Here is a 24,220-nt window from a genome sequence, read left to right as displayed (position 1 = left end):
ATCAATAAATGATGTAAGACAGTAATCAACGATCAGGTTCCAATTCAGCTGCACACTTCCTGTAGCACAATTTACTTCTCAACAGCATTGCAGCCTGCCGAAGCACTGCAAAGTTCAGGGTAAAGAACGAAGGCAAGACACGTTCTTCAGAGACCAGTGGCATGAAGAACCTGGAGTTTACTTGATGAGATTGGCTTATTGTAGCTTGTGACTAAGAAAATAGGCAAATGCTAGTAATAACAAAGACATCCAGCTGGTACTCTTTTCTTGTGCTTCTCGGCTATACGGTGTTATAAGATACGGGGCACCAAGAAGTGAAAAGCATGTCTTTGACTTCCAAATTATATCAGTATTTCACAGAATAGAAGGAGATTCAACTAGACAGGTTTCCTCTTCCGAGGAGGCCTCAAGTTGTCTTCTAAACTGACAGTCACACCTGTACTAGCAGTGACAAAGTGAGAAATTTGCTTGGATCACATGTAGTTTAAATGACAAGAGAACTAACAACAATTTACACGTCAGAATCCGGCATGTACTGTAATTACTCATAGGCTTTCTTCTTCTTACATTCAACACTTCTGCTTCATGTTATCTATAGACACCAATTTATTAACAGTGCAATTACTTCCCTAGACATTCTTCTTTTCAAACGGACACATTATTAGACTTTACACTAAATCTGAAGGAGTTGCCATAGCAAAGAAAAGAAAAAGAACCTGTTAAAGATGTACTGCTTTGCAAGTACCCCAGAGACATTACTGGGCGCATAACATGTGAGGGAGGCTGAAATCCCGCAATATTTAGACTGCCACCTGCAGTATCAAGTGGAATATTGACCCATCACGACTGCTGTCCTACAGTTAGTAACAGAGGCAGGAAAGCAGCTACGGTGGAATTTTACAAACAAGACATGGCTGTAAATTTTTCAGAGAGAACCTATATAGGCCTAGAACTTGGCCTCAGACTTGAAATTTTGATCTGAATCTGGACTTCCTCAATGTTCAGAGGTACCCGGATGGAAGATTTCAGTTTGGCCTATGATAGAGATAGGAGTCATCTCTTTAGTTTGGCTCTGGATATGGACGTCCCTGAAACATAAGGATTTTCAGGACCAGCTTCTGGTCCCTCTCTACCTATTGCTGCCCGCGTATCCAGTTACGACTTCATGTGCCAAATGAACCACCCTGCTCTTATCATCATCATGGCAAATCTCAAAGGGACACAGCCTTCTTGCAGACTGAGCACTACCCAGACTGAGTCCTGCTACCTGGTCGGGGATCCAGCTCTGGGATATCTGAAATGTTTAAACAACTCTTTGAAGGAAGACAATAACCTTTGACTGCATACAGCTAAAGGAATGATTGGCTGCAAATAGAGATGGACCAACCAATTTGGATAAAATCAGAACCAGCCTCGAGTTTACCCCACAACTTAAAATGAAACAAACCTGAACTCTCTTTCTTATGTTCAAAAACATCTGGTAAAAAGAAAGCACCTTTTCTTTTTTTAAAAAAACAAACCAACAAACCCATAAACCTCCATTCTTCTTGGCTGCAGCTAGGACTGGGAATAGAAACTCTGAGAGAGAGGCGATTTCCCATCCTGCAAACCCTGTGGGCCCTGAACTCCTGTCAATGGTGGACCAGATTCAGCTTTCCTTAGAACCCGAAAACTCATGAGGGGGCCTGATTTTCTGAGATTCCTAGCCTCACGTTCAGATGGATGCTTAACCGAATGGAACCATTTCAGCTGCCTCATCACTAGCCACAATAAAACCAACACAGAACATTTAAGATACAGGTATTACAGATCCATACAGGGAGAGAGACTATTGTCTATCTGGAATTTCCAACATGAATTCTGCTACAATAATCCTGGAAATTGACCCCGCAATTCACAACAGGGATTGTTTACAGCAACCAGTCTTTGAATCATAAGACCAACATCTCTGCTGGCATAAATGGACTCAGCTCCATTTACTTTAATGGAGTTTTTATCCCTTTGTGCCAGCAGAGAATCTACTCTATTGGGTTTCATACGGTCAAGTGTTATATGGTGTCCTTACTGTAGAATCTCCTACACAAAATCCTGCAATCTTTGTTTAAAAAAACCAACAACCCTCCTACTGAAATCCAGGGGAGTTTTACCTGAGTAAGTAACTGGACCTGGATGTGAGGGTTAAATTCACTAACGTTGTAACTCTATTGAAGTTAACTGAGTTACACCAGCCGCAAATTTGGTCCTATGCATATCGTTCCTTCTAGCCGTGCTTTCTCCTGAATGTATTAGGTGCAGTAGCGGTAACTCCAGGTGTTTTGATACGGCAGTGATGAATGCTGAGGAAGATAGACATTTAAAAGTGATATCAGTATGCCAGAGAATATCTGGTACACAACACATTTTGAAACTCACTTTTGTTTACATTTCTTCTTCTTTTTTAAGCCAAGAAACTACAAACAGGCCTGGCCAATATGGACACCTGTGTGACTGAAAGGCTCTGCCCCTTTCTTCCCAACACAACAAAGAGGCAACAGCTTGAAACTCAACAACGAGACAGCAATCCCACCAGAAGCTTCACAAAAGGGAACTCCCACTTTATGTGGGCCCGATTGGGATGCCTTGGGACAGCTAGACTAGCACCTGACTCCACAAGTGGTGCCGTTGGAGGCAATGGGATTACTAATGGAGTAAAGTGCCTCTACGCAAGAGAAAGGGAAAGAGAAACTGGCCCTAAAATAATGAAATTGTAACTGATAAAACCATTTGCTACCACATAAGACAACCCCTCCCCAAATAAATCACTGCAGAAAAATTAGCATCAATACTGAAGTTCCGGGGACAGACTGAACGCAGGAAGCCATGGGCAAGATTATACCATCCCAAGCTCACAGAGGACTGCCTTGCTTCTCTAGCGGCCCTATCGAAATTAGTGAGACTCTTTATGGAGGAAGGCACTGCTCAGTGTGAATAAGCATTGCAGAATCTGACTCTATATTAATTCACATTTCCTGGTGAAAGGGGTCAGTGCAGGTGAGCTGAACTGTTTGCATGTTTGGCCTGTGACTCCGTGAACAAGACCAGCAGCAGGTCAAAGACCTCAGCGGTTCTGTTCTGCACAGCTTTACAAGATAATAAAACCAGATTCTCTTCCCTCAGGAGGATGCGGTGGCTCTTTCCTGACTAGAGCGGCCTGCCCTGCCTCTGTTTTGCCATAGTTTGCTGGGTTCCATGGGGAAGGATCTGACATGCCCTCATTACCCCTTTTTGCATCTCTTGCGATTTCCTTCTACAAAGCACTCAGCCTGTCCTTTCGGGAACCAGGCAGTGCTGCTGCATTTCTATTTCTAGTCCAATGCAGAGGGATAAAAATAAAACAAAACCACAGGCTTGGCTGTCACTCGACAAAGGGTTGCAGTTTCCCCCCTCTTTCAAGGATGTTGCAGACTTTCACGTGCCAGCGGAAAAGAGGGACGGGGGAGGAAAGGAATTTCAAATCAAGTTCTTCCGCCCACGGCCAAGTATGACCTTATTTCTGTGATGGGGAGCGGGACACTAATTGTCACCACGGATAGGCTGCAATCCAGTGTAGGCATTGGTGAAGCACTCTAACAACTCACAGCCATGGACCCCCTGCTGGCTTTCAGCCCAGAGCCAAGCTGTACATCCTCAGCTACCCAAGGCTTTCCCTTCTGTTTATTATTCTTGGTTTCTCCACCCTCTTTATTTATATTTCTGCATGTGTCAAAGACTGACATTTCCACCACTCTGTCTCATGCATTCCTTTCCATTTGATTTGGTATTATGATGAAGTTCCCACTCATATCCCACCGCTCAGTAAACACTTCCTAACAAATACTCCCTGCTGGCCCCCTCGGAAATGAGTCTCCTTTCTTTGTTTCCCAGGACATTGACCATCACTGCATCTTTCTCTAATGCTGCCAACTTTCTTTTTCAGTTGTCAGACTCTAATTGCTACAAAGTGTTAATTCCCTTTAGGAATCCTCCTGCCGCAACTGTTCCAGTGCAAACTGTCAAACCTGGGGTAGTTTTAAAACTGGCTGCAGAATTTTGAGTTCCTGTTCACTGTGCAAGGGAATGGGAGCAGGAATGGGTAAGCCCTGCTAAAGATGTTAAGAGAAAAGATGAAAGACAAGCCTTTCCCAGGAAGAGATTTAGCAATAAACAGCTCCCAAACCAGTAACACTTCAACAACCAGCCCACTGTCTGCTTGGCGTAAGGCCCTTGAAATCACCAGAGTTACAGAGATGAAGCTTGCTCCTTGTTTACAAATGCAGGGCCCAAATTTTGGTTAGTAGCACAAATGGGCCCCAAACAGGCACACATGCACATTGCAAACATTGGTTAGCATGTGATTATCTTCTGGCCAGAAGCAGCAGCCCCACACAGCCCAGAAGCAGGAGTTTGGGACCTGGCCGTGGGTTTGGGCCATTGCCCTACGTGACACCATGAAATGATGTTCTGTGGTTTCTGTTCGATTTACTGGACTCTACAAGAGTTTCGATAGAGCCAGAAGTGATGTGGACAATTTCCACCCCATTCTCCCTTGCCAGAATTGGTTCCACACAAGTCACCATTCATGAGCGGGAAAGCACAGTCTAGTGCAGGGATGGCCAACCTGAGCCTGAGAGGAGCCAGAATTTACCAATGTACATTGCCAAAGAGTATAGTAACACGTCAGCAGCCCCCATCAGCTTCCCCCAACCCCTGCTCCCAGCACCTCCCACCCACCAGCAGCCCCGCCAATCAACGCCTCCCCCTCCCTCCCTGCACCTCCCGATCAGCTGTTTTGTGGCGTGCAGGAGGCTCTGGGGGGGGAGGGGCAAGGAGTGAGGGCACGGCAGACTCAGGGGAGGGAGCGAGAAAGGGTGGAGTGGGGGCAGGGCCTGTGGCAGAGCCAGGGGTTGAGCAGTGAGCACCCCCTGGCATGCTGGAAAGTTGGCACCTGTAGCTCCAGCCCCGGAGTCGGTGCCTATACAAGGAGCCGCATATTAGCTTCTGAAGAGCCGCATGTGGCTCCGGAGCCACAGGCTGGCCACCCCTGGACTAGTGTCATTATTCCTTTATCTTTCTTTGTCTGTTATTCAGTCTCCCTTGCTTATGACAATCTCCTGTCTTGAGCTTCTTGCTGTGGCTGAAGACCCAGCATGAGCCACCCTCCTAAATACTGAGATTCCACCTGCACTGACTTCTCTTCAGCTACACAGTAGTGCAGATTCCCAGGATAAGCCTTGTGTGGGCAGATGCTCTCTCCAAGGTTTCCCTACATAGCCCAGTGATGAAAGAAGAATGTTTCACAGAACTCAAGCTGTATATAGACCAGATGAGTCAAAGCTTCCCAGCTACCCAGTCCAAACTGAGCAAGCACAACAAAGGTCCTAGGACTTGCCAATACTTAAGCAGATAGGCAGAGACAGGTGGGCTAAGGAAAGGAGCAATCCCTGAACAGCTCCTACAATACTGGCAGTACAAATGAAGCATCAATATAGTTGATGGTCTGCTATTAAAAGGACAGAGGCTCATCAGACCAGAAGATCAAAGAGAGGAAAGGCTTGGAAAGATCCGTTAAGATCAAAAAGACGTAATAAAGTGCAGCGCAAGAGCACATCAAACAGTCCGGTGTTCAGGACAGTCAAAATGGACTTGGTAGAAAGCTGTGTAATTTGTGCAAAAGAAGCACAGTGTCGATTAGAGCAGAGAGCTGAGAGAAAGACAAAGGCAGCCGATAAACACCGACCTATGTAACTTAAAAAACACCACCAGTAGAGTAGCGGTAGCTTCCCATTCACAATATGTGAAAGAGGCTAATCTGCCAGCAAACTCATCCACACACAGGGTTAACAGATTAAAAACCATGTTCACGTGATAATGAGTTCTTGAAACTTTTGCCAAGGATCATGGACTGTGGGTTCACTCCAGTGCAGTTTACGGACTTCATTACATAAGAAATAAAAATAATCCCTAGTTCTTCAACAGCCCTTTTCATCATGCAGAAACTGAGGCTCAAGAGGAGAAGTGACTTGCCTAAAGTCACCCAGCAGGCCCATGGAAAAGCTGGGAATAGAACCCAGGTCTGCTGAATGCCAGTCCAGTGCTCTATCCACTAGGCTAAGAATATGCGCTTAAGTCTCATTTACCTTAAGGTCACCTTACACCACGCTGGCAGTGCAAAAGGGCTTCACAATGGGTACAAGCATAATCTACTCTCACTCTGAGGCTCTTCCTCACTACCAGAACAGTGTAAAGTGGTCTTACTTTAAATAAGAACCAGGCCTTGTGACCTTAACCAAACAACGAACGGTCCTCATTTCCTGCCCCAAATGGGGACTCTGAAAGAGCAGTTGTTACAATAAAAGCTCTAAGGAAAAAAGGCTCAAGAACCACATTAGGGTCTTTTAGCACATACAGCTATACCATTAGCATATGGTGTTTTGCCAGCACAACTCCTGATGGATCAGAAGATGAAGATTTCTTTACCAGAGCCATCAATCAAATTCTGAATGGCCAGATCTTAAAGTGTTCAGAGAAAAAGGCAGAGTTATAGGAATCCCACACCCAGCTTTACAACTGAAGACACATGCTACAAGATATACCAGAGCCAAGGCCAGAAGAAAAGTGGGAGTGGGAGGCGGTGGGGAGCAAGAAGACCCAACAACAGGATCCATGACTGGAGCAGCAAGAACCCTCCAATCCTACCTAATACACGCCCAGCAGGCTGCCTTCAGAGAAACAGGATTCAGCTTCATCTCATTCCTGCGCCGCCACTGAGAAGGCCTCCCCAAATCCATGGACATGCTGTGAGGGTGCATCAGTGCCACGAGGCAGAATGAATCTGTGATAAACTATACCATCATTTTCACAGTGTGCTACCCCAGACCCAGCTGAATAAATACGAAGCAGAATAATCTTCTCAGCAGACTCCAGATTCAGGTAGCATACCTTGGCTGCCAGTTCACACTTACACCTTATTGGGCTTTTCAATATTAGCAAGTGTTTCTGAAATACAAAGAGATGTGCTGGAAGGCACTTAATGAGTTAATCAAGTTGGTCTCACTACATACAGACTTAGTGCTAGCTGTATCATTTCTAGGTTACCACTAATAAATCATGTGCCCCACTGCAAACGCACCTGGCTCTTTGTATTGTCTTAAATCTTAACGTATACCTAGTGGTGAAAAGTTCTGTGTCTCATTTGCAAACCCTTTGAGCCATCTAGCTCCCAAATACAGATGACATCATGGAGCCTGAAAAGCAGCTTCCAGTCAGCTTTAATATTGGATCCGCAACCAGAAAAATAACTGTAATATTCATCACTTTCAAAACGTGTAAAATCACCATTAAAAGAAACAAACTAGTTTGTTCCCTCTTACCTACATTTGATAGTTAATACATGGGGAGACTACACCATGTGCAGTTTCAGATTACTCTGTGGCTATACTATATTTCCATGTATTTCACTTACCAATTTTTTATTTCCTTATTTATTTTCTGTAAGGGTGGATCCTGCTCCTATTCAAGTTAATGGCATCACTTCCATTGACTTCAGTGGGTGAAGGATAGATATAAGGACCCTATCATGCTCCCATTGAAGTAAATGTCAAAACTCTTACTGACATTAACAGAAGAAAGATTGAACTTTAGGGGTCATATTGTACCCTTGAATAGAGAACCTGACTTCCACTGATGTCTGTCAATGGAGTTGCACGTAAGCAAGGATATTGTAAGGCCCAAAAAGAGCAATGTCAGGAGCTACCATGTGATGTAGCAGGATGTCATTTCTAAGGTCAAAGACAACAAGGAGCAGCCACCAAAGCATCATGTAAAAGGTTCTATATTTTATAATATTAAAGGAGAACATACTTTTTACAACACTTTTTCCATATTAAAAATAACTTATTTGTAACATTGCTTGGTTGTGCACCAATATCTTTATGTTTCCCTCTCCCTTTTTCCCATTCAAAAATTGTAAGACTGAAACAAGGGTAAACCACAGCCGGTGTGTGTTTGTGAGAGACAGACAGATCACAGTGAAAGAGTGATGTGGCAGCTGAGCGAAACTAATTTTTCTGATCTCACCGAGGGTAACACAGTTAGAGCTCCTAGCTCTGGAAAAGGCCATGCTTAATTTACAGATGTTAGGAACGCAGACACTTTTAGGACAGAAGGAAGTCTGACATCCCATCACAAACAATGTGCCAAATTAAAACCAAATCACTGAAATCTTTAAAGTCTACCTTAGGGGCTTCATGTACGTAAATTGGAGATTAGATTAGCTGCTCTGGTGGTAGAGCTGGTGTAGCTCCACAATTCACAGGAGCAGAGGGGCTGGTTCATATACTTTAGGATTCCGATATTAACAAAAAGTTTCAGAAGGATCTATAATTTGATGCAATACTCTGTGGGCCTGATCTTCTACAAACAAAATTGCCACTGACATTGCTCTAATTCCTCCTTAATGTGGATATGCCTTTAAATATGCATACATACTGCTTAATATATATAGACACTGCAATAGACCAGGCACAGTGTAAATTACAGATAGAGCTATGTAATACACAATGCTTACCATTCCTTCATGTATAGTTTTTAAACAATGAGGTCATAGTGACTCAGTCTCAAATAACACTTAAAACAGCCTCAGATGGGAAATCAGACAGCGCTTTTATAACAGAATATGGCCAATCCTTATATCCTGAGGAGTTTTGTGTGTTTGTAAAAGAAGAACAAAATTAGCAGTGAACTCGGAAGTTTATCATGGCATTACTATGGTCTGATCCAAGTAACTCAATTTGACTGGAATTGCTGCAGTAGTATGCTACAAGTAATTCATAATTCATCGCAATTCAGAACAGCATTAAGCACGTGCTTAAGTCCCACTGAAGTAAATGGGATTTAAGCACATGCTTATAAATAAGCACATGCATACATGCTTTCCTGAATCAGGGCCATCCATATACTGAAATTACTATAGTATGCTGTCTCTGATTCTTTTCTTTTTATATTTCAGGGATCCTGGAAGAAGCCTAGCACCGTATGGATGCTATTCCACATGCATTTCTGTACAAGTTCTCATGCACTATCAGCATTCATACAGTCTACCTATGTGTTACCTCTGAAATGCTCACTGATCTCTACCTGGAAAAATGCATTTTAAACCTGGGAGTCTGATCTCTTACCCTGTTTTACATGTGGCTTTTGCTCAGCTGAATGGCTATTATTTTCCCTCTGAAGAAAATGCTTTCTTCTATTAGGCCTCTGTAAATTCCCTTTCTGAGGCAGTGTGTCAAAAATGATCATCAGGCTCAGTCCTGCAGAACCCTTCCTCATGTGAGTAGTCCTTGAGCATGCAAAACTCCTCCCATGAGTGAATATTTGCAGGATGAAGTTCTTAGACATGTCACTTTAAGTGCAATTCACGAAGAATGCCTGTAACAGTTCTTTAGCAAGTTCCACTGGCAGACGAGCAGGGGTTTTTTTGTTGGTTTTTAAAAAAATTATTATCTAAGCACTGTTCGTGGCAGATGGAAAACTATCTACTTCTGCTTAAGCTACCCATATAGTGGGTTGCCCAAAGTTCCATTCAGTTTTTGGGTTCCTGCTTTGTCTCATGCAAACTGATTTTGACAGATCCTGGAGAAAAGAAACTGAGTTTTCCGATGCATCTTTAAGCACTGTACTGTACTGCTGGCAGTAATATGACTCATATCTGCTTATGGATATGAGACTTGGATTCTCCACGGAGCTATTGATAAATCTTCTGAACTGCTATAAGGAAGTCCCAGATTTATTTTTTGGTGCTAATCTCTTGCCTCCTAAACTGACAAGGATTGGGAGATGAGTGGCAAGACACTCAGACCATGGATGGGGTGGGAGCATCTTGTGTCCCTCAAGTGACCACTCCTCTGTCTCATTAAGAAGCATCATTGTCACTGGAGAACTGCTCAGTCATCTTTAACAGGTAGGATGATAGCTACCATTCAGTGCAGAGCCTTTACAAGGGCCCTGGAAAAAAACTGGTGGTGGGGATCTTCAAGATTTCCAACAGAGAAGATAAGAGGAAGTCAGTTTCTATTGTGCCAAAGGTAAATTTGACTTCTCAGTATAACACAGGCTGTAGTCAGTAGTATTGGTTGGCATAAATAATTTGTTCTATTATGCCCTTATACTTAAAGAGCCATATTTTCAAGAATGGTCTCTAAAATAGCATCCACATGATCATACACCCAACCATCAGCCCATAAAATAACTAGGTTTGTGTCCACAAATAGTAAAACCTCGCAGTTATGTTGCACCTTCCGTCAGTGAGTCTGAAAGCACTTTACAAACATTAATGGACATTTGGCCTCACAAGCCGCTGTCAAATAGAGCAGTTATTATCTTCATTTTACAGATAAATATATTGAGGCACCAAGAAACTAAGAGACCTGCTCCAGTTCATACACTAAATCTGGCAGAGCCAAGAGCTGAACTAAGATCGTCTGACAACACTCCTGTGCTTCGTTCACAAAACTGTCCTTCCCCAACAAGGCGCTTTAACCAGGAAGGAACATGAACCTTCATCCATCTGAATTGAAGTCAAATACCTTAATACAAGAGGTCAAATGGGCACTTAACCCCAAAGTGGTCAGAGGCTTACACATTAAAATTAAGTTTTTCGTGGGAACAAATGATTTCTCACGAAAAATTGTGGGTGCAAATAATTGTGGGCTCAAGACTGTAGGTGCAAATTTGGTGCAAAATAACTCAAACCTCTGGGTAACTCCAATGTTTGTTTTGGATCATCTCACATGCAGCTTTTTTTTTTCTCTAAACACCTTGCATTATACACATCATCATATGAACCTAAAAGATGCAGCCAGTACAGAGTGTTAATGGTAGCAATGGAAAAAACAAAAAATATGGAATGGCATCCCGGCACAAATGAAGGAACAAAATGATGTCATCCTATTGCCAAGCATTCATGTAGCATCCAATATCACAACTTCATAATTCATTCTAATGACAAGGGATTGCAAGGACATAAAATAATCTGCATATCTGCTGAAACAAAGTAAAAGTAAAAGCAAAAACAACAACAAAAGGTTTGTTTGCATGTACTGTACCCAGGTAAAGTTTTGTAAAGTTTTGTACCCAGGTAAAGTCAGGTCAGAGTCACTGAAAGAACTAACCTATGCCAGTAAAGCCTGAGCATAGTAAAAACCACCAGCATTTTGTAAATACATGAACTTTGCATCCTGCAGGAGTCATTAGTAATTAATAAAAGTGAAAGGTTTCTCTAAATTCCATACCAGTTTATTTCCCCCCCAATATGAGTTTCTTAGAATACTGTCTTTGAATATCACAAAGTTCCATTTGTAATATAATTAGAGCATCTGGCCATAGTTAGGGATATTGAATTGTATAAACCAAAAATGCAAGTTTAAACATTACAAAAAAACTATCAAAACATTCATTATTTTGAATTGACTTCTCTTCTGTTTGGCAGTGATGACATGATTTCTAAACACAGTTATTACTGTTTTGCAATTGGCTTTTTTTTGTAAATTTTTCTGAATGTGTTTTTTAAACAAAAGAAAATTACCAGCTTTTATAAAAAAGAAGGAGCTTGAATACTTACTCCCAAAACACAGATACAAGATTTTTTTTTTTTTTATAAAAAGTGTATTGGTTTCTTGCTACAAAAAGCGACCTAAAGGTGTCAGACCTGAAAACAAATTCTCACAGTGTTTTCAGTGTTGGCTGTTTACAAGGCATTAATTATAAGCAGAGATAGAGAGATACCATATGGCAGGTATAATAACTTGATATCAGCCAGCATTATCTTTGGGCTACAGGAGAAATCTGATTCACCACTCAGCTGACATGTATATATATCTTGCTTATTTATTAGAAAATGACCCAATACATAAATTTATAATGTAATCACTGTGCTATAAAAACTTTACTTAGCGTCTTACGCAGCATTTCTGAATCTTGTCCAAACGCCTTTGTTTCACATTCTGCTGGCATCTTAAACATCTTTTACCAGAGCAACAAGCCATCTCTCTGCCCACCCTTCAGCAACAGAAATTGGTGCTAGACAGCATGCAGGTGCTAAAACCAGGGATGCAAAATTAGAAGCAGATCTGCTTTCAAAGAGCTGCTAGCATTCATCAGCATTTTGAAAAGGTGGAGATTAGTATTTGTTTTCTTTTAGCTTTAGAATTGATCAGTGAAAGATTTAGTTATGTACTTCTAGTGGGAACTGTCAACTTTTCTGTAGTCAATAGTAAACTCAAGAAGTTAGAGCAGAAGAAAAAAATTGAAGTGAAGGGGAAATGCATGAGATCATTGGTGTCAGATTGCTGGCAATGCCCATTTTGCATCCCTATAAAATTACTCAGAAGGATGGTATCACTCTATCCCTAATAGTTGATAGGTGTCAATTTGTGGCACGGAGGATAAATCACAGAAAAAAAATGACATATAACTTTGTGTCCTTTGATTTGAAAGTACCAGTCACCTATCTGCTTCTTTTGGCAGAAGTACTGTACTGTATCTTAAACATAGCTTGTACTACAGACAATTAGCATTGTGTTCTTTTACATGGAATCTCCAAGGGAATCAGAGTCATCCAAGGACAGAGGCAGGTACAAGTCCTGTAAGAAGAAAGAAGAAAGTGTTAACTCCCACAATCAGTTTCCAACTTAATCTTATAGTAAGGAGACAGCTCCATGATTCAATTCAGTGGAGTACCACTTCCTGTGCACAAAGCTGAAGTCTTCCTCATGGGACTTCAAATGGACAAACCTATTGTCTAAGGAGTTCAGGACTGAAACCATGGCAGTTTACATGCATGGTGGAGCAGGAAGATCTCAGTCACAAAAGGCAGTGGTAATTTGAGAAGAACCTTTTAGCCCCTTCTCACTCAGTGTCAATCTGTGCTAGATTTTGCACGAATCAACAGAATCTTTTGCCATACAGGTCAGCTTGCACTTAGGTCCAGAATAAAGAGTCTTACCTTTATTTGACAGCTGCCCCCATGCAACTTCTCTAGAGAGCTGAGAGGGATATTACATGCTCTAACACATGTTCTTTATTTCAAGCCCATCATAATTATACATTAATAATTAGATGGCTTTAAAAATGAGCCCAGGCTACCACAGTTGGCTCTGGCTCTGGATATGAACTCCAAAGTTCCTATTTTAGGCTTCGATCTGGTCCCACCTCTTAAAAGGTCCCATAGGGATCCATGTATGCAAACTATCACTAAAGAAGGCTAAAGCTCTGCTTGTTCCTTACTGAATGCTGTGTTATGCACTGGGAGGGGCTATTATCAAAACACAGTAAAAGCACAAAGAATTTGTTTGGGGCAGGGGGGTTCTATACACACCTCAAGCCTCAAAACAATGGTTGGGATGGGGGAATTTCCTAAGAGAACAGATAAAGGGGAAAGATAAAGCTGTTTTTCTTTATCAAGTGCTAGAATAGCTCCTGGAAACAAAACAATGACACATGGAAGTTCTAGTAAACTAAAAGGTTATATTCATGTCTATGGTTAATTCTGTGGAGAAGCCTGTTGTTGATCAGCTCTGCCCTCAGTAATCACAGTGAATTGTAGATTTTAGATGGAAATTCACTAAAATGGTCCAGAGCCAACCAGGCAACAAACATAAATAAACCATTAAACAAGATGAGTTTATAATTTTAGTTATAAGCCGGAGGGGAACCCCAACCCCTACAATATTTGAAAAGTATTTTCATATCCTTGATTACTGAGGTATAAAAGGGAGCCTTAAAGACTTGAAAAATACATGAACAACTGCTGTGTGCAGGCTGTGGGCCAGGAGCTGCCCCCTTGAGACAAGTGACTGATTGTTACTTAACCCCTGCTACTTTCACCAGCAAGAGCATTTTTCTACAGGGATTATGTGACTGGGGAAGTACTCAAAAGCACTATTAAAGATCAGGCATTCTATAGGAATTGCTAAGAGCTACTTTTGAAGCCTGCGCCTTGCACTTTGCACACACATCTGACTGTACCAACAGAAGAGACTGTGTATTTGTTTTGTGTGTACTAACACCTATATGTATAGGGAAATACCCTTTTGCATGCACTAAATTGATTCACACACACTTTGGCAGCCACAGTCAGTTGCATGTGAAAAGGTGAGTATGCAAATTCAAAGACCAGACTCAGCCTGGATAAAAATTTGGTATTAAGGACCTAATCCAAAGCCCACTGATATCAATGGAAGCCTTTTCACTGACTTCACTGGGGTTGGGATCAGGCCCTAGAAGTCCATTCTGAACATGTTAATTTCATCATAACAATGTACGTTAAAATAACATTAAGGATCTGACTGAAATATGCAAAGTGCCAAGATTTTCAGAAGCTAGTCTCCAGCTCATGCTTCCCCAGCTTCACTGGATATTATGTATGCCTAAGGTGTGTAGGGATCTCTGGGAAGTCCTGCTCGGGTGGTACGACTCCGCTGTCCCAAAACAGGGGCCAGTCCTACATGCTCTGTGGTTCATCAAAGCAACTGAAGTTAATGGGAGACTTTCCATTGATTTCACCGGGCTTTTATTCAGACCCATAATTACTACAGGCCACATTCTGATCCCGTGACTCACGTTGATCCTCAGTCAACCACCCTAATCCTCAGATAGGAACTTCTCAAAGAATAATGCACCACTCAAAGTGAGTAAGGATTGCACAGTCTGGCCCATAACGAGCAATGGGAGTCTTTTCATTGGCTTAGTCAAATCCTAACTAAGTTGATTTTCAGACCTCATTGCCTTAATGATTATTCCAAGGCTTTGTTTTAATTCAGCCCCCTATAATGGAGACTCAGACTGCCAGGGGCATTTGTTTATTCAATTACATTTGAGTGCCAAAAGTAGAGTGGGGTCTGTACTTTAAAAAAAAGGACATCGTTTTATTTGTTAGCTCACAGCTTTTAGCTACGGGGCCACACCGACCTGAAAATCAAAATCTGTTCAAGAAATGTGCTCCCGAATACATCCAAATTTCAGCTCAAAGTGCTTTATTTCCACTGGCTTAACCCCTCCAGGCCATCAAAGGTCTATTAAAATTTTATATCCATTACTAGTGACTACCTCGACCATGTTGATCTTGTTACATAATGAAGCGTAAGACTAGCCCTCAGTCATGAGGAAGTAAGGAGGCATGAGGAATGTCGATCATTGTTGTTCTTTACTAAGAGACCCACCTGTTTTCTATAAAAAAGTTTGTAGGAAAATCCTTACATTCCTCTGATTTCAGAAAATGCGCAGCAGCAATTTAACCAAGTAACTGCCTAATTCTTTTGTAGGGCTCTCTGAGAGTTGGAGACTATCAGAGAGATGAAGAAAACCACCTGCAACTGGAGAGCAGAAGAGTCAGGTCATGAAGAGGACTGTTTATTTCAAAGGAAGATCTAGGATGAAATCCTGATCCTATTGAAGTCAACAGCAAAACTCCCATTGACTTCAATGGGTCTAGGATTTCACCCCTGAAATTAACAATGAGCATGTGTTTTATGTTGAGTGAGGATACCTTGGAGAGAGGATACCCAAGCTTGTGGGGTAGCATAGCCCAGAAAAGAGATCAGAAGAAGCCAATGGGAAAGACAAATTGGATGAAGTCAAAAGAGTGGCTGAGCAGCAGAACCAGTTACGGTGAGTGCTGAGGGACCCTTTAACAAAAGAGCCACCTGTGGTCATAGATGACAGCAGCACAAGTTCACAGATATGTAATAAAACTCCCTGCTGCCCTTCTGATGACGTGGTAAATGAGAGGATGTTACCGGGAAAAGCAGTCATTGCACCAGAAAGGAATTATCACAGAATGTAATTACACAGTAATTCGTAGCCTGTAAAATAGAGCATGACCTAAAGTTATTGTTTTTTAAATCTCCTTATAAGGCAATATTAGGTTCACTGCTTAGACATGCACATTTCTTTCATTGTGTAGAGTTGCCAGCACTTTAGGCTTTCCAAGAGAGAAAAGTTTACTCGGTGATGACTGTATATGCAGAATGTCCACATCACTACACCAGAAACTATTTCAAAGTGATACAATTTAAGAGCACAATTATCCTCTCTGATCCACACTGGGGATCTATATCAGGGGTCATTCTCTCTGTTTCTAAAATAGAGGGCATAGATCAGTGATCCATGGCCCATCATACCACTACTCCCCCCAGAGCCATCGGTTCAAGTCACAGAAAGGTCATTTCAGCCCCTTCATCTGTCTGGGGATTATAAACGGAGTTCCATGCAGTTTACTGCAGGAGGGAGTCTTGGAGTTATCGTGGATAATTCTCTGAAGACGTCCATGCAGTGTGCAGCGGCCGTCAAAAAAGCAAACGGGATGTTAGGAATCATTAAAAAAGGGATAGAGAATAAGATGGAGAATATCTTATTGCCCTTATACAAATCCATGGTACGCCCACATCTTGAATACTGCGTACAGATGTGGTTCCCTCATCTCAAAAAAGATATACTGGCATTAGAAAAGGTTCAGAAAAGGGCAACTAAAATGATTAGGGGTTTGGAACAGGTCCCATATGAGGAGAGATTAAAGAGGCTAGGACTTTTCAGCTTGGAAAAGAGGAGACTAGGGGGGGATATGATAGAGGTATATAAAATCATGAGTAGTGTGGAGAAAGTGAATAAGGAAAAGTTATTTACTTCTTCCCATAATGTAAGAACTAAGGGCCACCAAATGAAATTAATGGGTAGCAGGTTTAAAACAAATAAAAGGAAGTTCTTCTTCACTCAGCGCACAGTCAACCTGTGGAACTCCTTGCCTGAGGAGGTTGTGAAGGCTAGGACTCTAACAGGGTTTAAAAGAGAACTGGATAAATTCATGGAGGTTAAGTCCCTTAATGGCTATTAGCCAGGATGGGTAAGGAATGGTGTCCCTAGCCTCTGTTTGTCAGAGGGTGGAGATGGATGGCAGGAGAGAGATCACTAGATCATTACCTGTTAGGTTCACTTCCTCTGGGGCACCTGTCATTGGCCACTGTTGGTAGACAGGATACTGGGCTGGATGGACCCTTGGTCTAACCCAGTATGGCCTTTCTTATGTTCTTAGCGTCTTTTGGATGTGATCTTAAAACCAACATCTTATCTCTACTATGGGGACATTAAGGATTTCATGACACTACTTGTAAGGGCAGGAATTTGCCACAAGATCTTTAGCCAAAATTAAAATTCCTCCTTTCCCCTCCCACCCAGAGTTATACACCATCCACCTAAAGGTGAATGTATTTCAGCAGTGCTGAAAGTATGACATTTGTAAAGAGATTTGGGGAATGAAAGGACTTTACAAACATAAATATTGTTATTAAGTAGCTCACACGGACCTCCCACCTATAGCACTGGTAGTCCAGCAAGATGGTCTAATGCAAAATATGTGATACTGAGAATGGGTTCAAACCAACAGCTGAGATCCAAACAGTCCTCTAACTTTAGGGAGCTTCTCATCTGGACTCGGTTCTGAATTCTGCAATTTGGGTCCAGTTTTAACCTGGCAGATTACAGACCTTCACCGGTGGTTAGAGTTTTGCCCTAAAATTTTACAACTACTAGAAATTTGAATTGACAGATAAGAAAGTGCAGCTCTGTGTGAATTTAGTGCTAGTGAAAGGTACTGGATTAAGTGCTTAGAAAATGAAGGGCTTGGTTCTGCGTTCCACATATAGAGTGAGAACCTCAGCTGCTGTTCCATAGGAAATTCTGGTGTAACTAAGGGACATGATCCTGATTCTCCATTAGCTTTTGCAGCAGCAGTGTGCAAGTGTTGAGGAGAGCTCCGATGGACAGTGAGAGCCAAAGTTGTGGGCCTTGCATTTCCTTCTGTTCATTTATTCCTTGCAGCAGAGGTTCAGGGCGATATACCAATCCTTGATTTGTTGGTCTTGTTCCTGTTGTTCAGGGGAACGTACCAAACTGACTGTATGTGGAAACAGGCACAAGCCGTTTCTAAGGCCAATGCTAAAAACAGCTGCAGAGGAAATAACCATCTGAAAAAGCCCACACTTGTGTTACATTCAATACAAAGCTCCCCAAAGTCAGTGCTACTGACATACTGTCTTATTAGCCTACAAAGTGCATTTACAGGTATTCACAGTGGATTTTTAGTCTTTGAAAACAAAAAGATTCTAGGTAATGGGCCAGATTCTCTGACGGTGTAACCCATAAAGTTACGCCACCCAAAGAACGTGGCTTCGTTTTAGTCATTTTGTCTCTATGTCTAGGTATATGGTGCTAGGAACAGTTTTAGTAAGGTATAAGAAACGTAATACCTTGTGCTTACGGAGGCTCCCTGGACTGGTAGGTGTGGAGATTGGAGACTGCTTGGATTTGGGTGTAGACAGCTGACTGCTTGATGTTCCATTTGCTGTCATAAAACAAGAGAGAAGTCAGCAATGGATTCACAAAGAAAAGCAAGAAGCAGATTATTTCTCTACTTCAGCACATGGAAAACATTCAGACCGATAACATCTAAAGGCTTCAGTTTATTTCATCTATAATTCAGGCAGGGGAAAAAAAATCAAAAGAACAAAATAATTATTCACCGGATTGAATGTTTCAGCAGTTCTAAATACAGGGCATTGCCATAGCTGAGAGGCAATATTTTACTTTATAAATAGTATCCCACGTTTACCAAACTGATTCAATGTAGTAATCGACTACAAAAACCCACTGTAAGATTTCCAGACTTTCAAGCAGTTTAATACCATTTAAACTATACACTACTTTGAGTTATCAATGAAAATCAAAGTCTATAATGGCCTAGATTGCTAACTTTAAATATTATCCAATGAGCTCATACATTAGCTTAAAATGTATATAAAACTTAATCTCTTGAGCCCACGGACTGCACTCAGTGCTAAGGACCCTTGAAGTGCCAGCCACCATGTGGGCACAGACATAGCTATATCCATTTGCCCAATGCTCAGGACTGGGGAGCGGGCAAGTGCATGGAGGAGTGAATACTGTACCCTCCTGAAGGTGGTGTAGTGAGAGTACATTTCCTGTAGCTCCCCTGCAAGGTAGCTTCACTCTGCACCCAACACAGGCCTGTGTGTCAAAGCTACAACCTGGCCTTCTGGGTTTTCGTAACCACTAAAGAAAAGAAAAATCTTCCCAACTTTTATAAATCATTAAAAAAAGTAAACTTCATTTAAACCTAACCTCTGAACAAAGTGTTAGAGGGTTGGTCTGTGCTGTCTTCATATAGCCTATTAGCAACTGGATTTTAATCAAAGTGAAATGGCTGCGGTCTATGCCAGAGACAGCTATTATGGCTGTATAGGGTAAATAAATAAATAAATGTAAACACCAAATTACAGCAAAAAACAAACAAAACACCGCGAACAAAAATGAAATGAGGGAAAGCGAAAATCTTACTGCCACCAATGTTCTTTAAATAACATAACTTTGAATATTACGAAGTGTCACAGTAAATATTTCATAAGGACATGTTTCCTTCATGTGAATTTGGTAATGTTTTTGCTAGATTCTATCTGCTGTGCTTCAATTCCAGGGAGACAGACCCTGATTCTGTTCTTGTTCACAGGGCTTTTAATGGCGCAACTCCACTGGTTTTGGTGGAAGGGAATTCAGAGTCAAGCTGGCCACGTCTAAGTATATTATCTTTCTGGGTCCTTCAATTCTGAGTAATCCAAGCAGGAGTAGGCTGGAGGCGTTACTTAAATAAGCATTAAAATAAAAATTTCCCATTCAAGTCTACATAAAATGACATATCAAAAAACAAGCCATGATGCTTATTCCTTCAGTACAATCCCCAAAACTAAAAAATCAAATGTTTTGATTGTTGCTTTCTTTAATGGCATTAAACATTGCTAACATTCCATATACATACATTAAACAGAATGTTCCTCTGCCAAGAAAACAAATTTTTTTTTATTAATTTGAAGTTTTACACAGAAGGAAAGACAAGTACAAAGATAGGACTCGTTGTCTTCTTATTTGGGTGTGCAAATGTATGTGCCTAATTTGCGCTGAGCAGACGCATGCCAGGATGGCAAAAATTAGGTATTTGGGATTAGTGCATGAAATCACGGCAACTCCATGTGCAAATGAGGCATGTAATTGAGCATAAATTCGAGCGCCTAAATTGTCTAAAAATCAGGCCTATAAAATTTATAAGGCATAATACTGTGAACAGTGGCAGGCAGGGTGTGTGGTGTATCAAATTTTAAAGATCAGAAAATGGAATGAAAAATAATGTTTAGATAAGTAGCATAGAAATACCTTAAAGTGGGAGAAAATGACATTTATACCCAGTTTAAGGCTTCTTTATACCTTCAGAGCCATGTGAAGGGGCCTTAGCAGAAATGAGAATTAGGCCCCATATCTGTGGTACTTACATCTGTGAAGTCATCTAGAGTTTTGCCTGGGCAGGGACAGATAGCCTGAGCCTCACCTATGCAATACTAACTTTATATAACAGTTCTGGGCCAGCCTAAATAGGGGTTGTGGCCTAAATATATATACGTATATACACGCAGTGACCTCACAATCATAGAAGTGTAGGACTGGAAGAGACCTCAATAGGTCATCTAGTCCAGTCCCCTCCATTGAGGCAGGACTAAGTATTATCTAGACCATCCCTGACAGGGTATTTGTCTAATCTGTTCCCACAACCTCCCTAGGTCATTTGTTCCAGTGCTTAACTACCCTTACTGTTAAGAAGTTTTTCCTAATGTCTAACCTAAATCTCTTTTGCTGCAATTTGAGCCCTTTACTTCTTGTCCTGTCCTCAATGATTAAGGAGAACAATTTATCATCCTCCTCTTTATAACAACCTTTTATATACTTGAAGGCTATCATGTCCCCACCCACCCTCCATCTTCTCTTCTCCAGACTAAACAACCCGATTTTTTCAATCTTTCCTTATATGTCATGTTTTCTAGACCCTTTAGTAATTTTTATTGCTTTTCTCTGGACTTTCTCCAATTTGTCCACATCTTTCCCGCAGTGTAGTGCCAAGAACTGGAGATAGTATTCCAGCTGAGGCTTCATCAGTGCTGAGTAGAATGGAAGAATTACTTCGTGTGTCTTGCTTACAACTCTCCTTTGGATACATCCCAGAGCGATTGCCCTCCCCCCCCCCCCCCCACAACAACATTACACTGTTGACTCATATTTAGTTTGAGATCCACTGTAAGCCCCCCCGCCCAATCCTTTTCTACAGTACTCCTTCCTAGGCAGCCATCATTTCATGATGTTTACTCACATAACCTGTCACCCTCATGGTTATTTCTGCTCCTGGACAGAACGCAGAGTTCTGGCATCAGTTTTTTACCACTTCCTAGCCTACTCCTCCTGAGCCTGAATAAGGACTGACTGAAAACTGAGTGAAGTCTTTAAGATTTGCCCCAGTAGGAATAGACTGCCAGGCCTATATGCAGGGCTGATCTCATTCTGATTAGTACTACTTTGAAGCCTATGGCTCCCATCTAGCAAAACACTGGAGCATATACTTAACTTTAAGCATGTAAGTTCTGCCGTTGACTTCAGCGGGAATGCGCACATATGTAAAGTTAAGTATCGGCTTTATCCTGCACTCACTGAAGTCGATGGCAAAGCTTGCATTGATTTCAGTAGTGTACGATAAGTCCCTGTGTGTTTATGTGTTTTGCTGGATTAGGGCCAGTGTGCTCAGCACCTTGCAGGATTGACCCATAGGCACATGTTTGAGAATCCATTATGCCTCTCTCCGATTGCCAGCCAGAATTTGGCGCCTCGTCTTCATATTTCCATATGAGGAACAATCCCGGTACTGTCTCCACAGTGGTCTCTGTTTCCACCACAACTTTCATTCATTTTTTCAATCCATTAGCATCCTCTGTCAATAGTTTCCCTCCATTCATTTCACATTGTTAGTGTAGTAAGGTGTTTTGTGTAACTGCTGTGTGAAGAATGAATGTTTTGCCATTAAAATATTTGCTGAATGTTTTTCCTTCCCAATTACCACTTTATAATCATAGTGTTTTAAAAATAAAAATAAAATCCTGAGAACCTATCTGCAACAGACAGCCTCATAGGGATATTTACTTCCCCATGTTCACCATTAAAGCTAAAGACTGGAAAAGATCCCTCCCCTATTGAGTGAAAGGTGGAGCTGATTAAATTTAGGCTGCATTAAATTAGGCCCCAGGAACAATCCAATATGCATGTAGCAGTGAAAGGCTTTGACGAGCTGCTTTAATGACTGGAGTTGGTGCAAGCTTGGAGGAGGGCTCCTGTTCCTCCTCTCATACCACTTGTGCACCTAGGCCCATTTCAGCCTAATTCTTTACTTCTGTGGTTCCTAACTTTCTTGACATTCTGCCTTTGAAGTCCCATTGCTGCTCCATTCCTGCAAAGTCGCAATGGCTTCCCCACCCCCTGACCCCAGTTTTGAGATCTAGAACTGTAAATTCATTGAAATTTCTGGTCAGCTGCTAGAGTAATTTATTCTCCAATGAAGCAATCCTATTCTGAGTCCCTGAGACACTCCTGAACTCCCACTAACTTCTGGGCAGTTGCTTTCATTTCTAAGATGGCCTCAGGTATCTTCTCTATCTATACTTCCTCTACGATGCTTTTTAATACCAATTTTAGCTAATATCTTTGGATCAAATTTAGAGATAATGCAAGTTACATGTTGACATGTGGATGTGAGTTCAAGAGAGTCTAAACTGGTGCAACTTTCATTCTGTGGGGACTGAAGAAAGTATATGTCACATCAGTGTAGATTTATCTGACTCACTTCTGACTTTGGCCCTTTATTTTTGTAATGTACATTTGTCAGTATCATTTCATCTCTGTATTCAGTGATACTATGAGGGGCAGATAGGTAGAGAGGTCAGGTCACCATTAATAGCCTCTCTTTTCATTACAAATTTGTACCATTTGGGAATGATATTTCTATTAAAATATGGTCAAAATACTGGTGTGCAGAGAGCTGGGGAATGGAGTGACCTTACAATTCACTTCAAACCATTCTGCAGTAAAAACAGACTTTGGTCAACTGTATTGGAAAATAGGATAGATTGCCTACTGGCCGTGGTGATTCATTCTACTTCACCCTTGAAAGCTGAGCAGATTAGCATTTAGAGCAGATGCATACAAGTTGAGTTTATTAACTATACAACATAAAATATAAACTGAAGACAATTCAGACAAATAGATTTTAGATCTTCGACAGGTTTGTTTAGAGGGGACCTTGGCTTTTCTTTTATATAAGCCTGTGGGTAAAATAGCTCTAACATACTCAGTGTTATCTGGAAATCCAACTCTAACTTCTAAATTGTCTCTTTTTGTACTGTTATCTTTGACCTTGAGACAGAACGCAACCTCTCCTTACAGGAAACACACACAAAGAAAGAAAATGAGATTTCTTTGCAGCATCAACATTTTCCCTCTTGCAAACAGAGAACTAGTAGAATTGCTAATGTTCAGGCATCAATGGGCAGCAAAAATATGTAATTGCTGCAAGGGAGGAGAGAAATTCCCTAATACAATAAGACATAAGTGCTATAGCAATGCTATTAATATTTGATGAGCACTGGTGAAAAAAGGACATTTAGTCAGCAATCTGACGAGATTGATGTATCACAATAGGGGTATTCATGTACTGTTTATCAGTAGCAGAAACAGTTGGGAAATAGATCTGATTTTCTCTCTGCTTTGTAGTAAAAATCCCATTCATTATCATACTTTAAAAAATGTATTCTGAACTCAAATGGAACCAAATAGTGAGGTGCTAGAGCCAGACCCTAACTCAATGGTGGGCAATGTGCGGCCCGCGGGCCACATGCAGCCCATCAGGGTAATCAGCTGATGGGCCGCGAGACAGTTTGTTGACATTGACCGTCTACAGGCACGGCTGCCTGCAGCTCCCAGTGGCTGTGGTTTGCCGTTCCCAGCCAATGGGAGCTGTGGGAAGTGGCGGCCAGCACATCCCTGCGGCCCGCGCCACTTCCCACAGCTCCCATTGGCTGGGAATGGTGAACTGTGGTCCCTGGGAGCTGCGGGTGGCCATGCCTGCAGACGGTCCATGTAAACAAACTGTCTCACGGCCTGCCAGCGGATTAGCCTGACGGGCCGTGTGCAGCCTATGGGCCGCAGGTTGCCCACCACTGTCCTAACTGGTCAAACTGGTATAGCTCTTCTGAAGTCAATACAGCTATGATGA

At 41.7% G+C, this 24,220-nt stretch overlaps 1 protein-coding gene across 4 annotated transcripts in view; it reads right to left on the bottom strand.

Annotated features, from left to right (window-relative positions):
• Positions 1-1,510: 1,510 nt before the first annotated feature.
• DCX (doublecortin) overlaps positions 1,511-24,220 on the bottom strand; it is a 109,789-nt gene continuing 87,079 nt past the window's right edge. For 2 of the 4 annotated variants that reach the window (XM_043522494.1, XM_043522495.1), the window contains exons 6-7: positions 18,312-18,409; positions 1,511-12,656 (exon numbers count right to left, since the gene is read on the bottom strand). In XM_043522494.1, the coding sequence (XP_043378429.1) occupies positions 12,600-12,656; positions 18,312-18,409 (155 nt within the window). In that variant the 3' untranslated portion in view covers positions 1,511-12,599. The remainder of the gene's footprint in view (positions 12,657-18,311; positions 18,410-24,220) is intronic. The other 2 variants (XM_007060153.4, XM_007060154.4) reach the window with 1 other exon arrangement.

Source organism: Chelonia mydas, chromosome 9 (genome assembly GCF_015237465.2).
Source record: "Chelonia mydas isolate rCheMyd1 chromosome 9, rCheMyd1.pri.v2, whole genome shotgun sequence".
NCBI lineage: Eukaryota > Metazoa > Chordata > Testudines > Cheloniidae > Chelonia > Chelonia mydas.
This window is presented reverse-complemented; position numbering and strand designations above follow the sequence as displayed.